The 26559-nt window shown below is 41.7% G+C and overlaps 2 protein-coding genes across 2 annotated transcripts in view; both read left to right on the plus strand.

The window, feature by feature from the left end:
• The first annotated feature begins 587 nt into the window (after positions 1-587).
• On the plus strand, positions 588-13578 carry STRAP (serine/threonine kinase receptor associated protein). The gene is made up of 10 exons (XM_060776637.2): positions 588-901; positions 5463-5598; positions 5786-5867; positions 5973-6045; positions 7569-7665; positions 8324-8461; positions 8875-9011; positions 11106-11255; positions 11918-11983; positions 12993-13578. Exons 1-10 carry the CDS (start codon positions 790-792, stop codon positions 13052-13054), a joined length of 1053 nt encoding a protein of 350 aa, XP_060632620.1. The 5' UTR covers positions 588-789; the 3' UTR covers positions 13055-13578.
• A 3796-nt stretch (positions 13579-17374) lies between these two features.
• Positions 17375-26559, plus strand: part of DERA (deoxyribose-phosphate aldolase) — a 63138-nt gene continuing 53953 nt past the window's right edge. The window contains exons 1-2 of the mRNA XM_060776636.2: positions 17375-17510; positions 22040-22137. Of these exons, the coding sequence (XP_060632619.2) occupies positions 17474-17510; positions 22040-22137 (135 nt within the window). The 5' untranslated portion in view covers positions 17375-17473. The remainder of the gene's footprint in view (positions 17511-22039; positions 22138-26559) is intronic.

The raw sequence follows: 26559 nt of genomic DNA on the forward strand, positions 1-26559 counted from the left end.
TTATTTATTTGATGCACTTATTAACCGCCATTCTCAGCCCTTACGGGCGACTCATGGCGGTGTACAGTACACATAAAAAGACAGTTACAAAGGCCAGTATCAACAACATATAACTATACGACAAATACAAACTACATAAAAATCCGCTTCGTCTCTTAGTAGAATCATAGCCAGTCTCATCTTCCTTATACCATTCCAGTTCTCATTACCGTAATGTTGTTGCTTAGCACTTAATTAAATGCCCTCTCGAACAGCCAGGTCTTAAGGCTTTTTCGAAAGGACATGAGGGAGGGCGCCTGTCTGATGTGTGCCGGGAGAGTGTTCCACAGCCGGGGGGCCACCACCGAGAAGGCCCTCTCCCTCGTCCCCGCCAATATTCCTCTTTCTAGGCAGGGGGCTGGACTGGATAACCCATGAGGTCTCTTCCAACTCTAGGATTCTATGAAGAGCTTGGCGATGACGTCACTTCCGCTCTGCAGCCCTTTAAGAATAAGCTTTCCATGCCTCTCCCCTCCCGGGACAGGAAACCGGAAGCGGCTCTATGGTTTCCTAGGCGGCGGCGGCGGCTCAGCACTTCCGGCGACGGCCATTTTTCTCCCCTCCTGAGTTCACTTCCGTTGCCGGCGTGCCGTCGTCTCCCTCTCGTCGTCAGCGGCTCGGCCTTTCCCGTGGCTTTGAGGGAGCCAGCGAGGGTCGCCTTCCTCTGCCTCTCTCAGCGGCCTCTTTCCTCCTCCAGACCCCGCCGCTTCCCTTCTTCGTCCACCCTCTGCTTCCCTTCCTTCGGCCGCCATGGCGATGCGACAGACGCCGCTGACGTGCTCGGGCCACACGCGGCCTGTGGTGGACTTGGCCTTCAGCGGCATCACCCCCTACGGCTACTTCCTCATCAGTGCTTGCAAAGGTGAGCCTCCTGGGGGTGTGGGGGAGCTCCTGAAGGCAGTTTGACACCACTTCAACTGCCATGACTCAATAATATAGGATTCTGGGGTTTTGTGGTTTCTCAAGGCTTTTAGTGCTGGTGCCTCACCAAACTACAACTCCCATGACTCCTTAGCGTTGAGCCATGACAGCAAAAATGATGCCAAGTTGTATTCATTCCATGTATTGTCGAAGGCTTTCATGGCTGGAATCACTAGGTTCCTGTGGGTTTTTTCGGGCTATAGGGCCATGTTCTAGAGGCATTTCTCCTGATGTTTCGCCTGCATCTATGGCACGCATCCTCAGAGGTAGTGAGGTCTGTTGGCATTAGGACAATGGTTTATATATCTGTGGAATGGCTGGGGTGGGGCAAAGAGCTCTTCTCTGCTGGAGCTAAGTGTGAATGTTTCAACTGACCACCTTCATTAGCATTTGAAGGCCTGGCTGAGCCTTCATTCATTCCGCTGTATTCATTCATTCTGCTGTATTCTGTATTCATTATGCTGTGTAGATCAGACATGGGCTAACTTGGGTCCTTCGGGTGTTTTGGACTTCAACTCCCACAATTTTTAACAGCTCGCTGTTAGGAATTGTGGGAGTTGAAGTTGAAAACACCCGGAGGGGCCAACGTTTGCCCATGCCTGCCCTAAGTGCTACATAAATAGGAAAACAACAACAATAAGAAAACTTTATTTATACCCCACCACCAAATCCCCAAGGGACTCGGGGTGGCTTACATGAGGCCAAGCTCAACAACACATCAATACAAGAAAGCAATACACAAAAACAATACAATAGTATACAATTAATATAAATAGCATATAAACAATAAGCAATAACACACAAGGATTTAAAAACCTATGGTCGGGCCAAATGCAATAGTTTAAAATTTAAAAAATAAACACTGGGCATGAACAAGGTAAGATATATCTGGTAAGGTGAGGGGAGCGCAATCCAACCCAATCCAATAGTTAAAGTGCAATCTGAGGACATATTGCTGATTCAGTGATTTCAAACTACAATGGTTTCAAACTACAAACAATAAGAACAAGTCAGGAAAATGCAAATTATTATTATTATTATTATTATTATTATTATTTTCTATCCTGCTTTTCTCCCAATTGGGACTCAAACATGTAACAAAAAACATTTCAAAGCATTATTATTATTATTATTGTTATTATTAACTTTATTTGTACCCTGCTAACATCTCCCGAATGACTCGGTGCAGCTTACAAAGGCCAAGGCCCGCTATATCTCTATATATACAGATAGAGATAAAAATAAGCATTATCATCACACCGCAAACATGTCTAATAAAAATATAAATACATAGTAAATAGATAACATGACACAGTTTAAACATTCAAAAAAGTTTTTTAAAAAAAACCACACCTGATATCCATTCCTATGCTGTAGTCAAGTCCATTGCCGGAAGTTCATTAAAATGTATACATTGCACAGATGAATCTGTTGTTTTCAATATCCCTCTCCTTCAGGGAAGATCTGCTTCCATAGAAATTTAGATCCCTAAATGAAAGCAAGGAGGGAGACATTCTAACCTCTTTAGGAAAAGAGTTCCAGAGTCTTGGGTACACCTCTGAAAAGGCCCACTCTCTTGTTCCCACCAATTGCACTTGAGACAGAGGCAGGACCGAGAGCAGGATCTCTCCCGAGAACCTCAGGGCACATGTAGTTTCATAGGAGAAGATGCGGTCAGCTAAGTAAGTTGGGTTCGAACTGTTAAATTGCAGAAAAATTGAACAAAACAACAACTATGGAGGAACCACTTTTTACAGGGTGTATTCCTGCTAACTAATAATAAAAATCGTCATAACAACTTTATTTTTTATATCCTTCCACCATCTCCACAAAGGGAGCGGCTTACTAGTGGGACGAAACCCAACACAACAGGGTTTATCACTAAAAATACATTTAAAACATAATAAACTTAATAATTCAATTAAATATTTAAAAACAACTATGAACTGAATCAAAACAAATGTCACTAACCAGAACCAGGAATAAGATGGGCAGGATCAAAAATTAGCGAGTGCTGGACATGGACTTGTACAAATAGCAGATTATAGGGCCAGGGCTGTGGAAAAGTGCTGAGTTCACTCTAATGGACAATTGAGGCTGGGCGTTCATGGACAGGGGCCTAATCATTCTCAAACACACATTGGAACATCCAGGTTTTAAGGTCTTTACGGAAGGTGGACAGATTGGGTGCCAGTCTAATCTCCTGAGTCCCCTTCCGGGGGTTGAGAAGGGTGGGGCAAAAATGCTGTAAATAAATAAAGCCGGAGGACCACCACCGAGAAGGCCCTCTCCCTCATCCCCACAAACAACAGTGCTGGATTGTTGCTTATAAATCCCCAATTCATTTGCCCCTTTGTCTGCTTAAAATATCTGATATGTCTGGTTAGAAATGAGCCATGGTCATTCATAACTAAGTTACATGTGTTACAACAGCTCTACTCCAGATATGACAACCACTAGTTTTTGCCTATGGTTATGAACAACATGTATAAAATACTTACTTTAATAATAATAATAAGAAGAAGCTTTATTTATATCCCGCCCTCTCTCCCCAAAAGGACTCGTGGCTTATAATAGAAGAAACACAATGTAGTAATAGTAAACATACAATCAAATCAAACTTTCAAAACAATATAATTAAAGCATAAAACACTATTAACATAGTAATAAAATTCAGAAGGGTGTCATCAGTGGACATGGAGGTATTTGAAAATCAAAACGTATACTGAGATTAATAGGATTACAAACTCAACCCTTCTTAAAACAGTAAACCAGTTAGCATTTAAATCCTCCATCATTTAGTCATTCCCAAAAGGTTCATTTTAATCAGATTTCCTTTTTGAAAATTTCTCATTTCTCAGAGTGTGTTATGTATCTGCAACATATTACATCTCCAAGTTCATGTGAAACATCACATCTATGACGGAAGAGACTATGGGTCCTTTCACACAGCCATATGACCCAAAATATCAAGGCATATAATCCACAGTATCTGCTTTGAATTGGATTATCCACACTGCCATATAATGTGGATTTGATACAGCTGTGTGGAACGGGCCTATGTCTTGCTACTGTGGCAAATAATGGGATTTTAGTTTTCTGTCAGCAGCTTAGACTCTTACTTTTGTGCCTCATTGTGGAATTCTTTCTTGCTCAGTAATTACCATCTAAATGAGATTTCTGTTCATGAGCCAAAATACCGAATTGACCATATGACTGTCTTGGGTTGGCTAGAACATCCCAAATCCTATGCTGTCTTTCTATTGTGTTCAGAAAATTGGCTTTGTGTCCTTGCTATTATTTAGGCATGAACAAAATAAAGCTTTTTTATTTTATAGTGGCATCTGGTTTAATGCAAAGAAGAAAGATCACACATTGTATCACTATAAATGTTTTACTTTGGTAATACATTTTTTTCTTCAGTTGCAAGCCTTCATATTGCTATTAGTTGGAATGACAACTGGCATGTTTTAGAAAATTGAAATCTGATTTGTGTAAAATATTGAGTAATATTGTATGTTTTTGGACATGTGCCCCATTCAGCGCAATGAGAATCAGTTGGTCAGAAACTTGTTAAGTATCAAATCATGTATTGTCGAAGGCTTTCATGGTCAGAATCAACTGGGCTGTTGTAGGTTTTTTGGGCTATATGGCTACGTTCTGGAAGCATTCTCTCCTGATGTTTCGCCTGCATCTATGGCAAGCATCCTCAGAGGTTGTGAGACCTCTGAGGATGCTTGCCATTGCAGGCAAAATGTCAGGAGAGAATGCTTCCAGAATATTACCAAGTCATGAATTGTACCTATGATTATTCATTATGGATAAGTAAAAGAGTGGCTCTCTGCTCTGGAGCAGATAAGAATCTTGTGTGCTTCCCTTGTTGATAAGCTTCAGTATCAATGACTGTTCAGAACAAGGAGATGGAAGGGGAGGTACACTTTCTGGGTCTTCAAAGTAAAATTTCCAAACATGGACAATAACCTATATTGTAAGCAATGAATACGATTATTTCTAATTGCAGAATCCCACCATCTAGGGATAAAATCCCTGAATTGGTATAACCTCTGATCTATATCTCTGTTCAGGTGTAAGTTGAAAGTAATTAGCCTTGTTCTTAACCATGATATCAAGTTTATATTGATTATTTCAAGTTTTTCATATTATAACTGCTCACAAGACATTGTATAGGTACCTTTCACAATCTTCCCTTCCTTTTCAATCAAGAAATAAGTATATGTATATATAATGAACAAACATTCTGCAATGAAGAATCAATCCCTAAAAACTCAGTGTTTATAAGGACCCAGTAGATTCTGGTTCTTGAACCATTAACTTTAGATTTTTTTTTCCAAAAATCATGGAGTTCTTTCTTCATTATGAATTGTGGATTTTTATCCAACTGAATAGTGTCCCTTTTTATAATAAGAACTCATTTAGATCAATGTCTGATTTAGGTTATTGAAAATTCACATTCATGTCTGTTTTCTTTTTCCCTCATCTAGATGGAAAGCCTATGCTTCGTCAGGGAGACACGGGAGACTGGATTGGAACGTTTCTTGGTCACAAGGGAGCAGTCTGGGGTGCCACGCTAAATAAAGATGCCACTAAAGCTGCCACAGCAGCTGCAGATTTCACTGCGTAAGTGAAGACCCTTTATCTAATACTGGACTTCTCTCTGTTCTTGTGTTATTTTTGAAGCCTCTTTAACATACTTAAAATTTCATTTGGTCTGTCTGTCCTTCTGTCTCAATTTTAATCTTTTTTCTATCTTTTGTATGAAATATAGTTAAACTAGCATGTTATTAACTGTGTTCTTTTATTTCAGCAAAGTGTGGGATGGTGTGTCAGGGGATGAATTAATCACCTTGGCTCATAAGCATATCGTCAAATCTGTGGACTTCACTCAGGTAAAGCAGATGCAAAATCATTTCTTTGTGTTTTTCTAAAGGAGAACTTACACCAGCAATTTCACATTCTTGATTGATAATATCAATACTTATTTTCTGCTCTAGGACAGCAATTATCTACTGACAGGTGGACAAGACAAACTTTTGCGCATCTATGACTTAAGTAAACCAGAAGCAGGTGAGTTATACTATTAACTTGTGAAACTGATTGTTATCAAAAGTTGTGAATTCTTCTCAAAACTACAGCAGTCTCTGCATTACTTGTTAAAACTTCATATATTTTACCCTGAATCCATCCTTTTCTTTTTTGCATCTGCAGTCATTCCTCTATATTTGCTGGGGTTAGATGTAAAAGATCCCATGAAAATAGAAAAATCTGAATTAAAATGTTTTTTACAAAACCTGGAGAGCACATGTCTAAGGATCTCTAGGACCTCCAATGTGACTTCACAGTCAAGTAGCAAAGTTGACCATAGAGTCGCACTGGAGGGCCTAGAGATTCCTTAACATATGATATTAATCAAATTTGCAAAAATTAAACCTACAAATGTGGCCAAATTTACTTCTGTTTCCTCCATTTTCTTCTGTTTTCTCTGTATCTAATAGTTAATGAATTAATGTACTCTTTGAGAAATCTAAAATCACTGTACGCAGTGGCTATGTTGGGACAGAACAATAAGCTGGTCTAGTGCTATGTGAAGAGTCAAATGTCACAATATATAATCGAATGGGAATGAGCCTCATGCAAGGGTAATCATCACTATTTTTAATTATGCATATTTTAGCATGGTGCTATTCCAGCATTACAATAATACTCTGAAATTGCCATTTACTGGTGCACATTGGCTGGTAGCTCTTGCTTGCACTAAATATATCCATGTTGTACAAAACTCACTGTGGCTTGCGTTTCTCCCCCCCCCCCCCCCCAAAAAAAAAGAGAGAGAAAGAAATGGACTGTTTTCAGATTACGTCTGGTTTATTAAAATGAAGAAAAAGCCCTCCCTGTCACCTGCCATATTAGATATCGTTCTAAATACCATAGACGTGTTATTCACGGTTTGCTTAGTCAGTCCTTTTGCAAGCAGTAATTGTTAGGTTATGTTTGTTAGCATACCATACATGAGTAGCATGAAACCAAAGCTTGATTTGAAACATGCACTTTATGTTAATTATATCCAAGGTGTAAACTTTGATTAAATAAGCCAACTTCAAACAATGATTTTTAAAGCAGTGTTTTTTTAAGTAGTTGAAATTGTAATGAGTTATAGTTGTGGACAAAATAAATAAGTGCAATAAATAAAAATGGCAGTAAAGCTGTAGTTTACAGAAAAAATCTTTAAGAAGGAAGTTAGTGAGATTGAGGCTTGCTCTCAAGACGAACTGTTTTGCACTATCCATCCAGTTTCATTTTCATATATTCTTATATATATATATATTGTGGTATTTTTGTATTTTGAGTAAAATGAACTTGAACTTGAAATGATGTGTAATTTTATTCTTTTTTTTTAAAAAAAAAACTTTCCACATATTCATAAATGGTGGTTATGCCATGCTGTATTAAAAATGGAAAGATAGTAAACTTCCTTTATTTGCAATGTTTGCACTGCTACAATCAGAACTTAACACTGAGAAAAAATACCAGTTGAAACATTATTCTAGAGCCTTTTTCTTAAACTGGGATATTTTTTTTCTTTTCTTTAGAACCTCAAGTGGTTAGTGGTCACACATCTGGTATTAAAAAGGCTCTGTGGAGCAGTGATGACACACAGATACTTTCAGCAGATGACAAAACCGTCAGGTAAGAAATAACAGATCTTAATTTCACCATATTGTATTGTAGGTCCTCCACTTTTGTAGATGTTGGGTGCATGTGAAGAAAACTATATTTTTTACAGAGAAAACAAATCACTCTGAAGGACCTATAAATTCTTACAAAGAATATATGAATAAAATATATGAATAATCAATTCTACAAAAATTAAAACCAAAAATATGGGTGGATGGCTGACTGTGTTGTTTTGAATTCAGCTACATAAGCATAGATATTCATGTGGGAAAGTAAGATACAGCATAATCCTATACATCATGGTTTAATACATGTCAGGCTTATGAGATCGGCCTTGTTCTTGGTCCCAAAAATCTACCACTTTGCCAAGAGCTAACGTCTAGTTTTATAAAAGAATAAATATATAACAATTTCATCTGTTGTTACAATTGTAAGGAATCCCAACCTGCTTTCTGTCCATTTATTTTGCATATTTATTTCATGCTATAGCCCCTTCTGCATTGATTACCAGTATGTCAGGCTGAGCTGTATCAAGAATTACACAGCTTCTTTCATTCTGTCTTGTGGATTGATGATGCTGAGGAGTGAGCTTTGACACAAAAGCATTTGAAAGCCTGACATTACATTTAAAATAAACTTAATTGATTCAACCGTTGTCTTTTAATTACAGGCTTTGGGACAGAAATACTTTGACAGAAGTGAAGGCGATAAACGTTGCCATGTCTGTGAGCAGTATGGAGTATGTTCCGGAAGGGGAAATAATAGTGATCACCTATGGAAGGACCATTGCATTTCATAGTGCTGAAACGTATGTTATCTTAAAATATGCTTTTCGATTAAAAATAACAAACTTGGTTGATTTGGAAGAGCCTCAGGAAATGTGTGTATGCCATCATTCTAATTCATTCAGATCTAGATAATTCCTACTAATTTCTTTAACAGAGGAAAGCCAGAGAACAGTTAAACAACTTTGATTTGGTTTGTTATACATCGGTGAAATAATTTTTATTGAAATCCAACCCTTATAGCAGGCATGGGCAAACTTTGGCCGACGGGGTGTTTTGGACTTCAACTCCCACGATTCCTAACAACTGGCTGTTAGGAATTGTGGGAGTTGAAGTCCAAAACACCCAGTGGGCCGAAGTTTGCCCATGCCTGCCTTATAGGGTATCTTTTATTCTTTTTGGAACCTTTCCCTGATGATGTTTTTTCTTGCTTTAGCCTGGAGCAGATTAAATCTTTTGAGGCCCCTGCAACAATCAATTCTGCATCCCTTCACCCTGAGAAAGAATGTCTAGTTGCAGGTGGTGAAGATTTTAAACTGTATAAGTATGACTATAACACTGGGGAAGAACTAGGTATGTTACAGTTTATTCTAAGTATTTTCAAAGCATGCTTTGATGTTGAAATGTGAAACCACTTCAGTTGCTAAGGCAAATCTGTAAGCTTTCTTGGGAATAGTGTGACAGAAATGCTATAGTTTTCTAACTTACTATCAAGCCTATAATGTAGTCATATTTCCTTTTACTTTGGTACAGTTAGATGATTTTTGATAGATGTTTGTGTAACTCCCTATCTGGGTTTTTCTGTGATTGAAGAGACAAACCGATGCACAGTCAAATAAACCTTAAACACTAGGATTAAAATAATGCCAAATGGCCACCATTATATAGTTTTGTTGTAGGGTTTTTTTTGTGAAAATGTCTATTCTGTTTTCTGTCTTTTAAAGACATATCGCAAAACAGTTATTTGTGTATCACAAATAGTTGAGAAAGGTATACAACCACAGGGGCAGGTATACTAGATAGCTAAAGCTAGAGAGAGTAGGACATGTCAGTTGAAAAAATACCACATTTTATCACACAATAGTCATATATTTAATCCCCTTTTTGTTGGAAAAGGGGTGTGTGACTATTATGTGGTGAAAAAGTTGGTACCTTCTGGTTGCTGGATTCTATTTTTACAAACCCCACAAAAAAAACCCTGTCTTACCCTGGAGATGGAGAGCTGTTTGCTTGAACCGTCTTTGAGGGGAAGGAAGCAGAAAAAAGCTCTGCGTAGGTTTAAACTGTCGGGGAAGGGGGGAAGTTTTCCAGTTTATATACACACAAAAATTTTGCAATGAAAGGAAAAAAAACCCATTTGGGACTCCAAAAATGGGAGTGTCACTAGTATGCTGTGTTGACTATTACACAAGGAAAAATGATAAAGCAAATCTTTTTAGATTGGTTTTATTGTATTGTAGTTGATGAAATAGGTTGTGGAACTGGAATTGTTGAATGGTATATACTACTTAAGCCAGCCTTAGAGTTTCTTGTATTATTTTACTGGTAGCAATTAGCAGTAGAATCAAGACTATAAGACCTATAAAAGGTAACGGTTTATCCTGACATTAAGTCTAGCCATGTCCTACTCTGTGGTGGTGGTGCTCATCTCAATTTCTATGCTGAGGAGCCAGCATTGTCCGTAGACATCTCCAAAGTCATGTGGCCAGTATGACTGCATGGAGCGCCATTACCTTCCCACAGAACTATCTTTGAGTAGACCTATTGATCTATTCACATTTGCGTGTTTTCAAACTGCTAGGTTGACAGAAGCTGGGCCTAACAGCAGAGCCCACCCTGCTCCCCGAATTCGAACTGCCAACCTTTTGGTCAGCAAGTTCAACAGCTCAGCGATTTAACCTGCTGCACCACCAGGGGGCCCTAGAGTGGATGACAGTAAATTTCTAGTAAAGTAGCTTGACAAGTATGCACATAATTTATGTCTTGTATATATCCTGTTTTTCTCCAGATATGTAACCAAAACAGTATTAGGATCTCATCAGGTAGTTGTAGGGCTTCGATTCCATGAGCTGCAGAAATGGGGTCCCATGGAGGCCATCGCATGACATAAGGGCACTTTCAGAGTCCCACTGAAAGTGCCCTTATGTTGTGTGATGGCCTCCATGGGGCTCCATTTCTGCAGCACATGGAAACAGCCATCTTCAGGAGTCTGGTATTACTCGACTCCAAGTAGGGGAAAGGCACAGTAAACATGGGATGGGTGGTCATCCCAGAAGACGGGGAAACATTGAAGGAAATAGGGTAAGATGATTCCCTCCTCTTTGCCACCACTTATGGGATGAGGTCCTTAGGCAGTCTCTAAAAGCAATTATGATCTGAAAAAAAACCTTCTGCCTGCTGATAGATTTCTTAATTTCTCTCTCTCTGCTGTCTGGTGACAAGCCATGGAGAACCTCTTCAACCTCTTCGTGTGATAAAATATAGATAAGAGCTTTCTCTCATAAATGGTCGAAGCCTTAGATTTGGTCCTGTAGCTTTCTTCTCCAAACAACAAACCCAGAGTGAGCAGCTTGTATTGCTTATTTCTCCCCTAAATGCTAGCCGATAATGTGTGTATATTAATTCCTCCTTTCAAATTTTGGCTGATGTGTTACAATTTCTTTACAGAATCATACAAGGGGCATTTCGGGCCTATTCATTGTGTCAGATTTAGCCCAGATGGAGAATTGTATGCTAGTGGCTCTGAGGATGGAACACTAAGACTGTGGCAGACAACAGTAGGGAAAACATATGGTCTCTGGAAATGTGTGATTCCTGGTAAGAACATATTGTGTGCGTTCTGATGAAATTGAACTGTGCTGTAACGTATGTGTTGTCTTTTGAAGATAAGTTAATTATAACACTGTATTGGAATAGTTTTTATTACCTTTTAAAGTGACATCTGACAGAATTGCATCTCCATAGAACATCACTTAATTGTAGATCTCAGCGTCACTGAGCAGTAACCCTGTACTAATTTGGACTTCAGATTGGAGATAGGGGTTCTCATTGCAGACCTCTTCCATACAGTAAATTAACAGTATTCTGCACATAAAAATAGCTGTTGATGTTCCCTTTTCCCTGGCATTAGGTTTTCTGGGTGTATAATATGGAAAAATGTCATTTCCAGTTTTCACCATAATAATGATAATGATAATAATAATAATAATATCTCTCCCACCCCTCCACCATCCTACATTTTGCTTTCTCAGACTAATATCTTGCTCATTTTACAGAGTTTAATCAGCTAATTTAAAGAAAGCATAGGAGAAAATATGAGCTGTAGTGGTATATTTAATAGAGACGTGAAGCAACAGTGAAAAACACAAATGAAGAGAAAAACTTATGTTATGATCTGCAGTAGAAACTTAAAAATTGGTATGTTTATTGTTATGAAAATTAGTGGGTTTGATTTTCTTTTCTTTTCAATCTCTCTGTAGAAGAAGAAGGTGGAGAGGTGGCTAAAGCAAAAGGCAACCTTCCAGGGACCACAGAGGAAGACCTAGGTAATGAGCCGGTAGCTAGGCTACATTATTTGTTTATCTGAATGTGTATCCCATCTCTAAAAGTGAGATCTGGTCTCTATACATGTTGACCTATGTAACATGACTGGGATGTCACATCACGCTTACATAGTTGAAATGTATTCTCACATAGTTATATGGTTGAGTTACACCAAATTGAGTTACAATTATTCAACCTAATGTGTATCTGCCAAGGTGCCTGCATATTGTCTCTTTATGTAGTGAGGTGTGCAGAGTGACTGTTTCCTACAATGCCAGTCAGCCAAGTGGTACATTGAAGAGAGATATAATTTGGTGGTGTCTTGGAATGTCCAGCTGTGAGGCTGCAGTCCTATTGATTAGTCCCCACTAAAGCAGATCCATTGGATCAATTGTTGTGATGGTGTATAAACACATAGACAAGTCCAGCTGATTCAGTGGCACTACTCTAGTTGATAATATCAATAGAGCTTAGATAAGGGGTTCTCAAACTAAGGCCTGTGTGTGTGTGTGTGACACAAACAGGATTCCAGATGACAGGTTAAAGAAGATAAGCACATTCAGTTTGTAATCCAGTATAAAATTTCTATTGATGCCACTGAAAACATTGCAGGCCTCCTGTCTATCTCTTGGGTCCTGCAATAGTGTATTTTGATCTAGCATGGAACCATTCCAACAACATTTAGATGCCAAGGTGTATTGGGAAGATTCTTTTGTGGAATGGGTGGAAGACAAATAAATAGACCCTTGTACTTTAATGGCTAACACAGTATGGCGCCACCAAAGAGTCTCAGCAAGAACACCTCCCTCCCCCACTTCAGTGGTGGATAGTATTTCCACTTTGCATATTTTTGTGATGGCTAAACAGAAGGCTTGCACTGGCAACATTTAATATCAGCCTCAAATTACACTTACAATAAGCACAGGAAGGCAAAAGTGTTTGATGGGAAAATAATTGAATCAAGTTGCCAAATTTCTCTTCACCTTTGACTTTTCGTTTTTTTCCTGGCAGAAGACCTTGGCTCTGAAAATTCAGATTCCATCTACAGCACAGCCCCGGAAGTTAAGGCTTGAACGTCCCAGCTGTTAATGACAACACATGGACACTCTGAGAACTGAATCAAGAAAGCAGCAGTATATGCAGCAACCTCCTGGGCTGCACACTGTACCAGGGGGCAAGGAATGGCAGTACCTGATGAGAATGCTTTGGAACTGATTGTCTGCCAAGGAAGTTGAGAGTATTGAATGAGACGAGCAGTAACGGTTTTTGCGGTCATCTAGCACCACTGCCTGTATGTCTGAATGTAACCTGAGGCCCAGTTTCTCCAACTTTGATTTATTCATTGTTGTGTTTATTACCGAGGAGAAATCTATTGGCTTCTAACAGAGTCTCTCTGAAAGTGGGATAAGTTGGCAAAAGATGGGGTTATGTGGCAAAACAACTGACTTGAGGTTTTTTTCTTTTGTTGTACATTGCTTCTGAATATCTTTTTCCCACCATTTAAATAAAACACCTCTCTAGGGAATCTCATCAGATGTACAAGCTAACCTAAAAGTATTGGGGCACTTGGGATTTTAATAAACAAAGAGGGCTAAAACTTTGTGGCAGTTTTGTACCTGAGATGGCTGAATAACATGCTGTTTGCGTCCAAAAGTCTTTCTGGAATAGCATGCCTAGCCTGCACATGTTATAGCTGCTGCATTTACTACATGCATTTGGTGGAATTGTTCATATAATTTCAGGTTTGGAAATATGTCAAAAAGGAGCTGATGTTTTCTTCAATTTCTCAGGGCCCTTCCACACAGCCCTATATCCCAGAATATCAAGATGGAAAATCCCACATTATCTGAGTGTGAACTCAGATAACCCAGTTCAAAGCAGATAATGTGGGATTTTCTGCCTTGATATTCTGAGATATAGAGCCCTTAGTTTCTCAAAAAAGTTATCAGCCATCCTTTTTCCTTTCAAAAACTCAAAATGTTATTTTGTCCACATCAGATTATTCTGATTATACTGTTTATAAGCTTAAAGCATCACCTATATTAAAAAAGAATAAATACCAAGGGAGCTATAAGTATTCATGAGAGTAGCATTGGTCTGATATATCCTATGCTGTTGTTGAAGGCTTTCATGTCCAGAATCACTGGGTTACTGTGAGTTTTCAGAGCTGTATGACCATGTTCCAGAAGCACTCTCTCCTGACGTTTTGCTCACATCTATGGCAGGCATCCTCAGAGGTCTGTTGGAAACTAGACAAGTGGGGTTTATATATCTTTGGAATGTCCAGGGTGGAAGAAAGAATTCTTGTCTGTTTGAGGCAAGTGTGAATGTTGCAATTTGGCTGCCTTTATTAGCATTTAATACCCTTGCAGCTTCAAAGCCTGGTTGTTTCCTGCCTGGGGGAATCTTTTGTTGGAGCTGCAATCCTATTCAGTGCTAATCAAGGTGGCCAATTGCAACATTCACACCCACCTCAAACAGACAAGAGTTCTTTGTCCCACCTTGAACATTCCACAGATATATAAGTCTCACTTGCCTAGTTTCCAAAACACCTCAACTTCTGAGGATGCCTGCCATAGTTGTGGGCGAAACATCAGGAGAGAATGCTTCTGGAACATGGCCATACAACCCTGAAAACTCACAGCAACCCATATCCAATGCTGTTGGGTTGGAATTATCCTAGAACCTCAGTTTGATCCTGAACTTAAATCTTACTTTAAACTGATATCATTTTGGTATATTTGAAGAATTGCCTCCTGTTTAGGAATGCTTCAATTACAAAATGAGCATAAAATTAGGGCCTCATTAGTGGTTTGAATGAATAAAGTTGCACAAACAGGTAACTCACAATTCATAAGGTAGTGATCTTGATGGAAAATGTGTATATTTGGGTTTTTTTGGTTGTGTTCATGTGAACTGTTGAAATACCCCATGCTTAAAACAGCAAAATCAGCCATGAGCTGCATTGTATGATTCAATCTACTGTGTATTTTGTGTCTGTAGTGGGGATGATAGTCAGGTTAAAGAACTACCTGAGAGTCTAGGGAACCCAGATACAGACACATAAAATAGGTGCGTTTCTAGTTCCTTCTACAATTGGATAGGTAAAGTGACATAGGTTTCACCTGACACTATGTCTAGTCGTGTCCGGGTGGTGCTCATCTCCATTTCAAAGCCGAAGAGCTGGTGTTGTCTGTAGACAACTTCAAGATCATGTACCTAACATGACTGCATGGAGCGCTGTTACCATCCTGCAAAAGCGGTACCTATTGATCTACTCACACTTGCACGTTTACAAACTGCTAGGTTGGCATAAGCTGGGGCTAACAGTGGGAGCTCACCCCACTCCCTGAATTCAAACTGCCAAACTTTTTGATCAGCAAGTTCAGGAACTCAGTGGTTTAACCCACTGTGCCACCAGGGTAAATACAATGGTAAATATGTGATTAAATGCATAATTTGCATGCATGGCTATCTTATTACCTCATTCAGCTGTCAGAGACTGCCTGCCAGCATTGCCGTTCTGATATGGGAGCTGAACTCAGGATGGATGTTTATGCAGCATGTGGATCATATTAGAGGTTTGTGAAGCCTGGAGCTAAACATAAACATGTGACAAAACTCGAGCAGAAAGCCGCATTCATGGTAACTTTCCATAAGAGAAAAGGAAGCTTAGGTTTTTATCTCATGTTTTTAAACCTGCAAAATTTTGACTGAGAACTGCCATTTTTGGACACATCTGGGAAGGAAACAACAAATCTGTGATAGGTAACAAATACATCTAAGCATAACCTTTGGTCCACCCAATATATGTCACTCAGACTGAAAGATAATGTGGTGTAGCAGACTACTGGATTACAACAAGATCATGGCTGAACCACATGATATCCCCTCGAGGGCCATCCAGTCCAACCCCATTCTGCCAAGAAGCAGAAAAATCACATTCAAAGCATGCCTGACAGATGTTCATCCAGCCTTGTTTAAGAGCCCCCAAAGAAGGAGCCTCCACCACACTATGGGGCAGAGTTCCACTGCTGAACGGCTCTCACAGTTAGGAAGTTCTTATGTTCAGGTGGAATATCCTTTCCTGCAATTTGGAGCCATTATTCCACCTCCTAGTCTCAAGGGCAGCAGAAAGCAAGCTTGCTCCCTCCTCCCTTTGTCTTCTCACATATTTATACATGGCCATTGTCGTATCCTCTCAGCCTTCTCTTCTGCAGGCCAAACATGCCCAACTCTTTAAACCGCTCCTCATAGGGCTTGTTCTCCAGACCCTTGATCATTTTAGTCGCCCTCCTCTGGAGACTAGGACGTGGAACAATGGCCTCAAACTATAAGAAAGGAGACTCCATCTGAACATTAGGAAGAACTTCCTGTGAGTGCTGTTCAGCAGTGGAACTCTCTGCCCTGGAGTGTGGTAGAGGCTCCTTTGGAAGCTTTTAAACAGAGGCTGGATGGGTTGTTGTAGGTTTTTTCGGGCTATATGGCCATGTTCTAGAGCAGTGATTCTCAGTCTGGGGTCCCCAGATGTTTTTGGCCTTCAACTCCCAGAAATCCTAACAGCTGGTAAACTGGCTGGGATTTCTGGGAGTTATAGGCCAAAAACATCTGGGGACCCCAGGTTGAAAACCACTGTTCTAGAGGCATTTTCTTCTGACGTTTCGCCTGCATCTATGGCAAGCATCCTCAGAGGTAGTGAGGTCTGTTGGAACTAGGAAAATGGGTTTATATATGTGGAATGGCCAGGGTGGCGCAGTGGGTTAAAGCCCTGTGCCGGCAGGACTGAAGACAGACAGGTTGCAGGTTCGAATCTGGGGAGAGACGGATGAGCTCCCTCTATCAGCTCCAGCTCCTCATGCGGGGACATGAGAGAAGCCTCCCACAAGGATGATAAAACATCAAATCATCTGGGCGTCCCCTGGGCAACGTCCTTGCAGACGGCCAATTCTCTCACACCAGAAGCGACTTGCAGTTTCTCAGGTCGCTCCTGGCATAACAAAAAAAACCAAGGTGGGACAAAGAATTCTTGTCTGTTGGAGCAGAGTCTGGATGGCCATCTGTTGGGGGTGCTTTGAATGCAATTTTCCTGCTTCTTGGCAGGGGGTTGGACTGGATGTCCCATGAGGTCTCTTCCAACTCTATGATTCTATGATTAACACTGACCAAGAAACAAGAAATACTGTTTACCAAACATAAGCATAAAGACATTACATTTAAGACAAACCAACACTTTCTCATTATTTTCCAAATCAACAGACTGAGCCACAGCAACGCGTGGCAGGGGATGGCTAGGAGAGTATATTGAGAAAAAGCCTTTTTCCTGTTTAAGCGTGTAATATGTAACATCTGCAAGTGTAATATGTAAAAGTCTTTGGTGAAGACCTGAATGGCTCAGAGTGTTCCTGACGCTGGCAGGAAGGGGAGGAGGAAGAGCAGGGAAAGGGGTGTAGGCAGCCAGGAAGCAGGAAAGAGAAGCGCCGCCTCTTGCAAGGATGGAGCCCAGGAGGAGGAACCCGGGCACGGACTTGGGTAAGGGGAGCCAGGGCTAGGATGGGGACCTGGGCTGGAATTGCAGCCAAGGAGGGCTGGCCAGAGAAGAGGGGGCCCAAGCGGCCCTTGGTGTGTCTGCTGGGGTTGGATACTCCAGTCCTGCTATACCAGGCATGGGCAAACTTGGGCCCTCCAGGTGTTTTGGACTTGCAACTCCCACAACAATTTGGTGCTTGTTTACTCAGTTTGAGTTCCTGAGATGGGGGTCCTCTCAACCTTGGAACTCCACTGGGTGATCTGAAGCAAGTCTTATCTTCTCAGCCTCAGAAGAAGGCAAAGGCCAACAATGTGATGTGGTGGCAAAAAAAGCCAATGGGATTTTGGCCTGCATCAATAGGAGCATAGCGTCTAGATCTAGGGAAGTCATGCTACCCCTATATTCTGCTCTGGTTAGACCACACCTGGAATATTGTGTCCAATTCTGGACACCACAGTTCAAGAGAGATATTGACAAGCTGGAATGTGTCCAGAGGAAGAGGGCGACTAAAATGATCAAGGGTCTGGAGAACAAGCCCTATGAGGAGCGGCTTAAGGAGCTGGGCATGTTTAGCCTGAAGAAGAGAAGGCTGAGAGGAGATATGATAGCCATGTATAAATATGTGAGAGGAAGCCACAGGGAGGAGGGAGCAAGCTTGTTTTCTGCTGCCCTGGGGACTAGAACAAGAAACAATGGCTTCAAACTACAAGAGAGGAGATTCCATCTGAACATGAGGAAGAACTTCCTGACTGTGAGAGCCGTTCAACAGTGGAACTCTCTGCCCCGGAGTGTGGTGGAGGCTCCTTCTTTGGAAGCTTTTAAACAGGGGCTAGATGGTCATCTTTCAGGGGTGATTTGAATACAATATTCCTGCTTCTTGGCAGGGGGTTGGACTGGATGGCCCATGAGGTCTCTTCCAACTCTTTGATTCTATAATTCTATGATTCTAAGGCAAGCTGCCTCTGAACAAATCTTGTCAAGAAATCCCCATGACAGGTTCAACTCCAGGTTGCTGTAAGTCAGAAACAACTTGAAGACACACACACAGTTAAAAGCAGCACTTAAAAGATCATGTAAACCCAATGCATACAAAATACAATGGAAAAATATATGAGGGTTATCCAGAAAGTAAAGTTATAAGGTTTTTAAAAATACAAAGAATGAATATATTTTAGTAAAACTTACATGGATTGTAGTATAGGTATTACATTATTTTTTCCACATTACTTACTTACTTAGGCAATCCCTTGTTGGCCGAGTATGATAGTTTTCCAGGAGCAGTATTCTGGTGGGTCCGTAGGTGACTGTGGAGCCCTATTCTTGATCTGCATCTTCTCCCGCAATGAGAGCATTGGTTTCCAGGTGGAAGGCGGTCTTGGTCGGAGTTGGCTTGATGTGACTTCCTCTTGGCACATTTTTTTCTTTTGCCCTCCATTCGTGCCTCTTCAAATGCTACAGCACTGCTGGTCACAGCTGACTTCCAGCTGGAGCGCTCAAGGGCCAGGTCTTCCCAGTTCTCCGTGTCTATGCCAGAGTTTTTAAGGTTGGCTTTGAGCCCATCTTTAAATCTCTTTTCCTGTCCACCAACATTCCATTTTCTGTTCTTGAGTTCGGAGTAGAGCAACTGCTTTGGGAGACGGTAGTCAGGCATATGGACAATGTGGCCGGTCCAGCGGAGTTGATGGCGGAGGACCATCGCTTCAATGCTGGTGGTCTTTGCTTCTTCCAAATAATCACCATTCGGTTCAATACATTTTGTCATCCGTGGGACAGGCTTTTGATGTGTCATAGAAGTTTCCCTCCACCTTTATCACTTTGATTTTCATCTCATCATCGTCAGAAAAATGTTTTCCACCAAGGTGTTCCTTCAATTTAGTGAACAGATGATAGTCACTGGGTGTGAGGTTGGACCTGTGAGCGGATGGCTTAAAACATCCCAACCAAATGAAGTCAGCAACTCTTGTGTTGCACGAATGGTGTGTGGACGCACATTGTCATGAAGGAGACAGATTTCTGTTGTCAGCATTCCACAACATTTGTTTTGGATGGCTCTGCAAAGTTTCTTCAGGGTCTCACAATATATTCCATACCCATTTTGTCACATGTTGTCTTGACATTACGTCCTCTCCATAAACTGAAACGATTTTGTGATGAATCGCAGTGGTGTTCATGCCCTTAGCATGTAGGTAGCGTATTACAGTGTGAACTTTGGACTTGGAAGGAAACTGAGGATGCTCATCTCTAACCTACACCACAATGCCAGTTGATGAGCTACTGACGACTGGCACTGCTCGTTCGCTTCCGCTGGCTTCCTGCTACCAATTTCCCCCAAGAAAATTCCCTGTGAGAGCTATGTGTCTTGTAATCTTACTTTCTGGATAACCTTTGTAATATTATGGCCAAAATCTTCTATGTTACAGAACTTTATGCATGCTTAGCCATGTGACAGAGATGCTAAGAAACCTGGAAATGACTTGTGAAGATGCATACCTCTGGAATTCTTTGCCTTTGGTCAACCTAGTAGTCGGTGCAAATGGGGAAAGCTGGTCCATTTCCTCTTATTTGCAAAGAGTTTGAAGTTGAGTCAGCTCTTACCATTCGTGGATTTGACCTTTGCAGATTTGATTAGTCACGAGTCTGATTAAAATGTGCTCCCTAGGAATCTCTAGGTCCTGTATAAATAAAGTGACTGATTGATTGAAATTTCATACTAAAACCCAGAGCGGATTCACCAACAGACTGGTATGGAAGCTATCATATAGAACAATGTTTCTCATCCTGGGAGTTTGACCCCTGGAGGGGTCATGAGGGGGTCTCAGAGGAGTCACCAAAGACTATCAGAAAACACAGTATTTTCTGTTGGGTATGGGGGTTCTGTGTGGGAAGTTTGGCCCAATTCTATCATTGGTGCTCTTTGATTATAAGTGAACTATAAATCCCTACAACCACAACTCCCAAATGTCAAAGTCTATTTTCCCCAAACTCCACAAGTGTTCACATTTGGGCATATTGAGCATTCATGCCAAGTTTGTTCCAGATCCATGATTGTTTGAGTCTGCGGTGCTCTCTGGATGTAGGTGAACTACAACTCCAAAACTCAAGGTCAAGACTCACTAAACTCTTCCAGTATTTTCTGTTGGTCATGGGAGTTCTGTGTGCCAAGTTTGGTTCAATTCCATCGTTGGTGGAGTTCAGAATGCTCTTTGATTGTAGGGGAACTATAAATCCCAGCAACTGCAACTCCCAAATGACAAAATCAGTTGTCCACCCCCACCCCCCAACCCCACCATATTCAAATTTGGGCATATCGGGTATTTGTGCCAAATTTGGTCCAGTGAATGAGGATACTTACATTATGATTCATAACAGTAGCAAAATTATAGTTACGAAGTCGCAATGAAAATAATGTTATGATTGGGGGTCACCACAACATGAGGAACTGTATTGAGTCGCGGCATTAAGAAGGTTGAGAACCACTGATATAGAGACTTGAGCAACCCTCCTCAAAATTGTATTATTTGCATGCCTTTGTCTTTGGAATAACACCAAGTAAACTATTGTGGTCTAAGGCATAAGGGGTAAAATAGTGCATAATAATAATAATAATAATAATAATAATAATAATAGTCGAAGGCTTTCACTTCCAACAGACCTCATTACCTCTGAGGATGCTTGCCATAGATACAGGCAAAACGTCAGGAGAAAATGCCTCTAGAACATGGCCATATAGCCCGGAAAAACCTACAACAACCCAATAATAATAATAATAATAATAATAATAATAATAATAATGACAACAACATTAAGAATTGCTGTCCATGAAACCTCTAAATGCAGTTTTGAACAATATTCCTTCTCTCTTTTTTAAAAGACTTGTCTTTAGAGGGAGAAAAACACATTTTTTCCAAGGGATGATTACAGAAAGTTGACTAATTAGCTGTAGTTTTAACGGCGTTAATTACTTTCATCCCTGAAGCCCCATGAATATTTAGACGGAACAGATGACATATATTAAAAACAGAAGTATTCACACTCCAAGCTGACTGAATTTACATGTTGTTTTCCTTGGCAGGCACTCGGGATGATTCACACATGTTCTCCCCCCATATTCTCTTTTGTGACCTGTTTATGTCGAGAAAGTGGTACATCCATATTTCCCCCCTGTGTGGAAGCCATCCGTGAAGGAGTTCTCAAGTTATGGAGCCATCCAAAATATCTGGAAGGCACAATGAAAGCATGGATTTCATTTTAAGTACCATGGCTGCATCAGACGAGAAACCAGGGATTCGTAGGTTGTGAGGGCATGAGAGCAGAGCTTCCTAAACATGTTGGTGACACGCTGTTTAGACATGTATGTTTTTGTGAAATGGTAATTCAGTTTTACTAGCAAACCAGGTTAACCCAGACATGCAAGAACTTCGGCCCTCCAGTTGTTTTGGACTTCAACTCTCACAATAGGAATTGTGGGAGTTGAAGAGTCTGCCTAAAAACAGCCCTTTAAATATCGGATTTTTTTTGTTCTTCTTCCTAGACCTCAGCTGGCTCGCACGAGTCCGTGTCAACCAGCCTGCCGTTTTGAGACGGGCAGCCCAAATTCAGGCCCAACGTGCTGTGAAAAAGAACTGGCAGGTAAATGTTCCATCCACGCTTGGAGTCCTCCCTTCTTGTTCTTCTAAAACAATTTCTATCTCCTTGTGTTTCAGTATTAAGTTTCTTTTCCAGATGTCTATAAGCTTAAAAGCTCCAACTGACCTGTGGTGTCCTCCAAAATTAATAATTAAAAGGCAGTGATAGGCTGATCAAAGATCACTTCTTTATATACACAAGTATCAGGATGGGTAAGTGGGTAGGAAAAAAACTCCAGAAGGCTGGTGCAACCAATCATTTGGCAAATATATTCATAGCTCTCTCTCTCTTTTCTGTTTTTGGGTATTTATTTTTTGTAACTCTGCTGGCTAAGCGATTCTGAGAGTTGCCATCCCAAAAAGAAACTTTTCTAGCAGTGGAGTAGATTGACATTTTGCTTCCAAATGGCATGTACTTTGTTGAGTGTTGGCTTTGGAGTATAATATGAATCCCATATCAATTCCATGACATACCACACTTAGTGAAAATTGCAGATTATTGAATGGATAACTTCCACTATTATTATTATTATTATTATTATTATTATTATTATTATTATTATTATTTATGCTGGAGGGCCTAGAAAATACCTGGAGAGTTTTGGAAAAGGCATTTTGGAAACACATGACTCTTGAGATCATAATCTTTTGGAAAACCAGAATCTCCAAAGCCTTTTGGAAGCGTGACCTCTTGGAGATTAATTGGCATTCACGCCATTTGGAAAATCATAACCATTTCGTAAAGTATGACCTTCCTGAGAAGAGCTAAAAACTTGTTTGAGTGAATCTTTTCTTTAGTGGTATATATCCACTAGTATTTATGCAAGGCAAATTAGGTTTCTCAGCTGTTAGACTGATGAACTTGGTTGTCTCTTTGAACTGTTAGGAACAAAGGTATGCCAGTTCACAAAACATATAGCAGATCTTCAGAATTGTTATTTCAGTTACCCAAAAACATTTACTCTCCCTCAAAACATCTTGTTTTTAAATTATGCTCTCAGGAAACAACAATGCTAAGAAAGTCTTTGTTCAAAATAACATAGTTGATTTGCTTACAAACTTCATGTATTCAGCATATAGGTACATTACTTGTCAATCCAGTTACAGATAAGTTTGAAGTAGTTTCTCTGTGCAGGTAACACAGGGCATCTTTCTTAACAGTCCAAAGTCTAAAGCATATTTTGTTCTAAATGGAGTCTGAGTCTGAATAGCCCCAGATCTGATCACATGGTCATACACACAGTTCCTTCCACAACATAGACTTAAGGAAAACTGCATACCAGTACACACACATACAATATAGTAAGCAATCCGAATTATATATTTAACAAATAACTAGTATAGAAGGCTTGTAAAAGGTTGCTATTTCTAACAGAGAGGAGATATTTTGTTAGATACGGGTAAATGAAACCACAGATACTGATCCCATGTATGTAAGGCGCATACTATATGTAATAGATCTCTTATGCAATAGATCTCTTAATGTAAATATTGTCAGGCGTTTCTATTATCTTAACGGAGTCCTGGAAATAGTAAAGTCCAAGCTCCCTGTGTAGTTGTGATAGGAAAATCTCTGCTGGAACACACAACACCACACACTCTACAGATGGCTGCTAAACTGCAGCTAGGCCTTAATTCACCATCCAAGATTTATTTATTTATTTATTTATTTGCTATATTTATATACCGCCGTTTCTCAGCCTAGCCGGCGACTCAACGCGGTTTACAACATAATATAACAATCAACAGTAAAAAAGTTAAAAGCATAAAAAACATAAAAAACATAAAAACACAATTCATACATCAATACCAATCCAGTTCGACTCTTAACTAAAAACGTGATCCAGTTCGTCATCCATGTTGCCAGTCCTTTAGTCAGTTACTATTCGTTGCATTGGGTTAACCAAATGCCTGCTTAAACATCCAGGTCTTCAATCTTCTTCGGAATATCATCAATGAAGGGGCTGATCTTACCTCCAAGGGCAGGGCGTTCCATAGCCGCGGGGCCACCACAGAAAAGGCCCTGTCTCTCGTACCCACCAGCCGCACCTGTGAAGCAGGCGGGATAGAGAGCAGGGCCTCCCCAGAAGATCTTAGGGTCCTGGCGGGCTGATAGGCCGAGATACGTTCGGATAGGTAAGTTGGGCCAGAACCGTTTAGGGCTTTAAAGGCCAACGCCAGCACTTTGAATTGAGCCCGGTAGCAGATCGGCAGCCAGTGGAGCTGGTGCAGCAGAGGAGTTGTATGCTCCCTGCGCTCCGCTCCCGTTAGTATCATTGCTGCCGAACGTTGGACTAGTTGAAGCTTCCGGGCCGTCTTCAAAGGCAACCCCACATAGAGAGCGTTGCAGTAGTCCAAACGGGATGTAACCAGAGCGTGGACTACCGTGGCCAAGTCAGACTTCCCAAGGTACGGGCGCAGTTGGCGCACGAGTTTTAACTGTGCGAATGCTCCCCTGGTCACCGCCGAAACCTGGGGCTCCAGGCTCAGCGATGAGTCCAGGATCACACCCAAACTGCGAACCTGCGTCTTCAGGGGGAGTGCGACCCCATCCAACACAGGCTGTAACCCTATACCCTGTTCGGCCTTGCGACTGACCAGGAGTACCTCTGTCTTGTCTGGATTCAATTTCAATTTGTTCGCCCCCATCCAGACCGTCACAGCGGCCAAGCACCGGTTCAGGACCTCGACAGCCTCCTTAGTAGCAGGTGGAAAGGAGTGACAGAGTTGGACATCATCCGCGTACAGATGACATCGCACTCCGAAACTCCGGATGATCTCACCCAGCGGCTTCATGTAAATGTTAAACAACATGGGAGACAATATTGAGCCCTGAGGAACCCCACAAGACAAAGGTTGTGGGGTTGAACAGGAGTCTCCCAGTAACACCTTCTGAGACCGACCCTCGAGGAATGAGCGGAGCCACTGTAAAACAGTTCCTCCAAGACCCATTCCCGCGAGGCGTCTCAGAAGGATACCGTGGTCGACAGTATCGAAGGCCGCTGAGAGGTCCAGAAGCACCAACAGGGACACACTCCCCCTGTCGAGCTCCCGGCGCAGATCATCCACTAAGGCGACCAAGGCTGTCTCAGTACCGTGCCCCGGCCTGAGGCCAGACTGTGCCGGATCCAGATAATCCGTGTCTACCAAGAATGCCTGGAGTTGTGAGGCCACCACACGTTCCAGGACTTTGCCCAAAAAGGGGAGATTGGAAACAGGCCGGAAGTTGACGAATTGAGTGGGGTCCAGTGATGGTTTCTTCAACAGCGGTTTTATTACAGCTTGCTTTAAGCTGGCTGGAAAGATGCCTTCCCGGAGGGAGGCATTAACCACCACCTTCACCCACTCGGCCAATCCCCCTCTGGCCTCCTTCAGAAGCCAGGATGGGCAGGGGTCTAGGATGCATGTGGTAGCTCTCATTCCTCCAAGCACCTTGTCCACATCCTCGGATTGAACCAATTGAAATGAATCCATCAAAACCGGACAAGCAGATGCTCGTGTTACATCCTCAGAGACTGCCGTTAATATGGTGTCCAGACCAGAGCGGATCAAAGCGACTTTGTCTGCAAAGAACTGAGCAAAGGCTTCACAGCGAGCTGCCGAGTCATCAGGGCACCCAACCTGAATGGTGGGTTTTAACAGGCCTCTGACAACTCGGAACAGTTCGGCCGGACGGTTCTTTGCAGACGCAATAGTGGCCGCAAAGAAGGTCTTCTTTGCGGCTTTTATTGCCGCGGCATATGCCCTTAAGAAGGACATAAACCGTGTTCGATTTGGCTCGCTCGGATTCGAACGCCACACGCTCTCTAGTTCCCTCTTCTTTCGCTTCAACGCTGCCAGCTCCTCAGTGAACCAAGGAGCTGGTTTAGCTCGGCTACTTGAGAGGGGACGTTCTGGAGCGATCGTGTTTATTGCCCTAGTCATCTCCCCATTCCAGAGAGCGACCAGGGCATCAACAGGATCACCAACCGAGGCGGCAGGAAATTCCCCAAGAGCCGTCAGGAATCCATCCGGATCCATAAGCCTCCTGGGGCGGACCAACTTAATGGGTCCTCCACCTCTGCAGAGGTTAGGGGGTGCAGTTAATCTAAAGCTGACCAGGTGGTGGTCGGTCCATGGCAACGGAGAGATGGATAACTCCTCAACACCGCCACCTTCCTCCCATCCCTGGCAGAAAACCAAGTCCAATGTATGTCCAGCACTGTGGGTGGGGCCAGATACCTGTTGGGACAGCCCCATGGTTGCCATGGTAGACATGAAGTCCTGAGCCGCTCCCGATAGGGTGGTCTCGGCGTGGACATTGAAGTCCCCCAGCACAAGCAGCCGCTGGGACTCCAATGCCAGGTCCGAGATCACCCCCGCTAGCTCAGTCAGGGAGTCTGTAGTGCAGCGAGGTGGACGGTACACTAACAGAATCCCTAATCTG

Source organism: Anolis sagrei, chromosome 5, assembly GCF_037176765.1.
Source record: "Anolis sagrei isolate rAnoSag1 chromosome 5, rAnoSag1.mat, whole genome shotgun sequence".
Lineage (NCBI taxonomy): Eukaryota > Metazoa > Chordata > Lepidosauria > Squamata > Dactyloidae > Anolis > Anolis sagrei.

Excerpts from the sequence above, each read along its gene's own strand:
- STRAP (XM_060776637.2), top strand. The coding sequence starts at position 790 with ATGGCGATGCGACAGACGCCGCTGACGTGCTCGGGCCACACGCGGCCT. Across the intron at positions 5,868-5,972 it reads AATCTGTGGACTTCACTCAG|GACAGCAATTATCTACTGAC; the intron begins GTAAAGCAGATG and ends TTTCTGCTCTAG. Across the intron at positions 11,984-12,992 it reads GACCACAGAGGAAGACCTAG|AAGACCTTGGCTCTGAAAAT; the intron begins GTAATGAGCCGG and ends TTTTCCTGGCAG.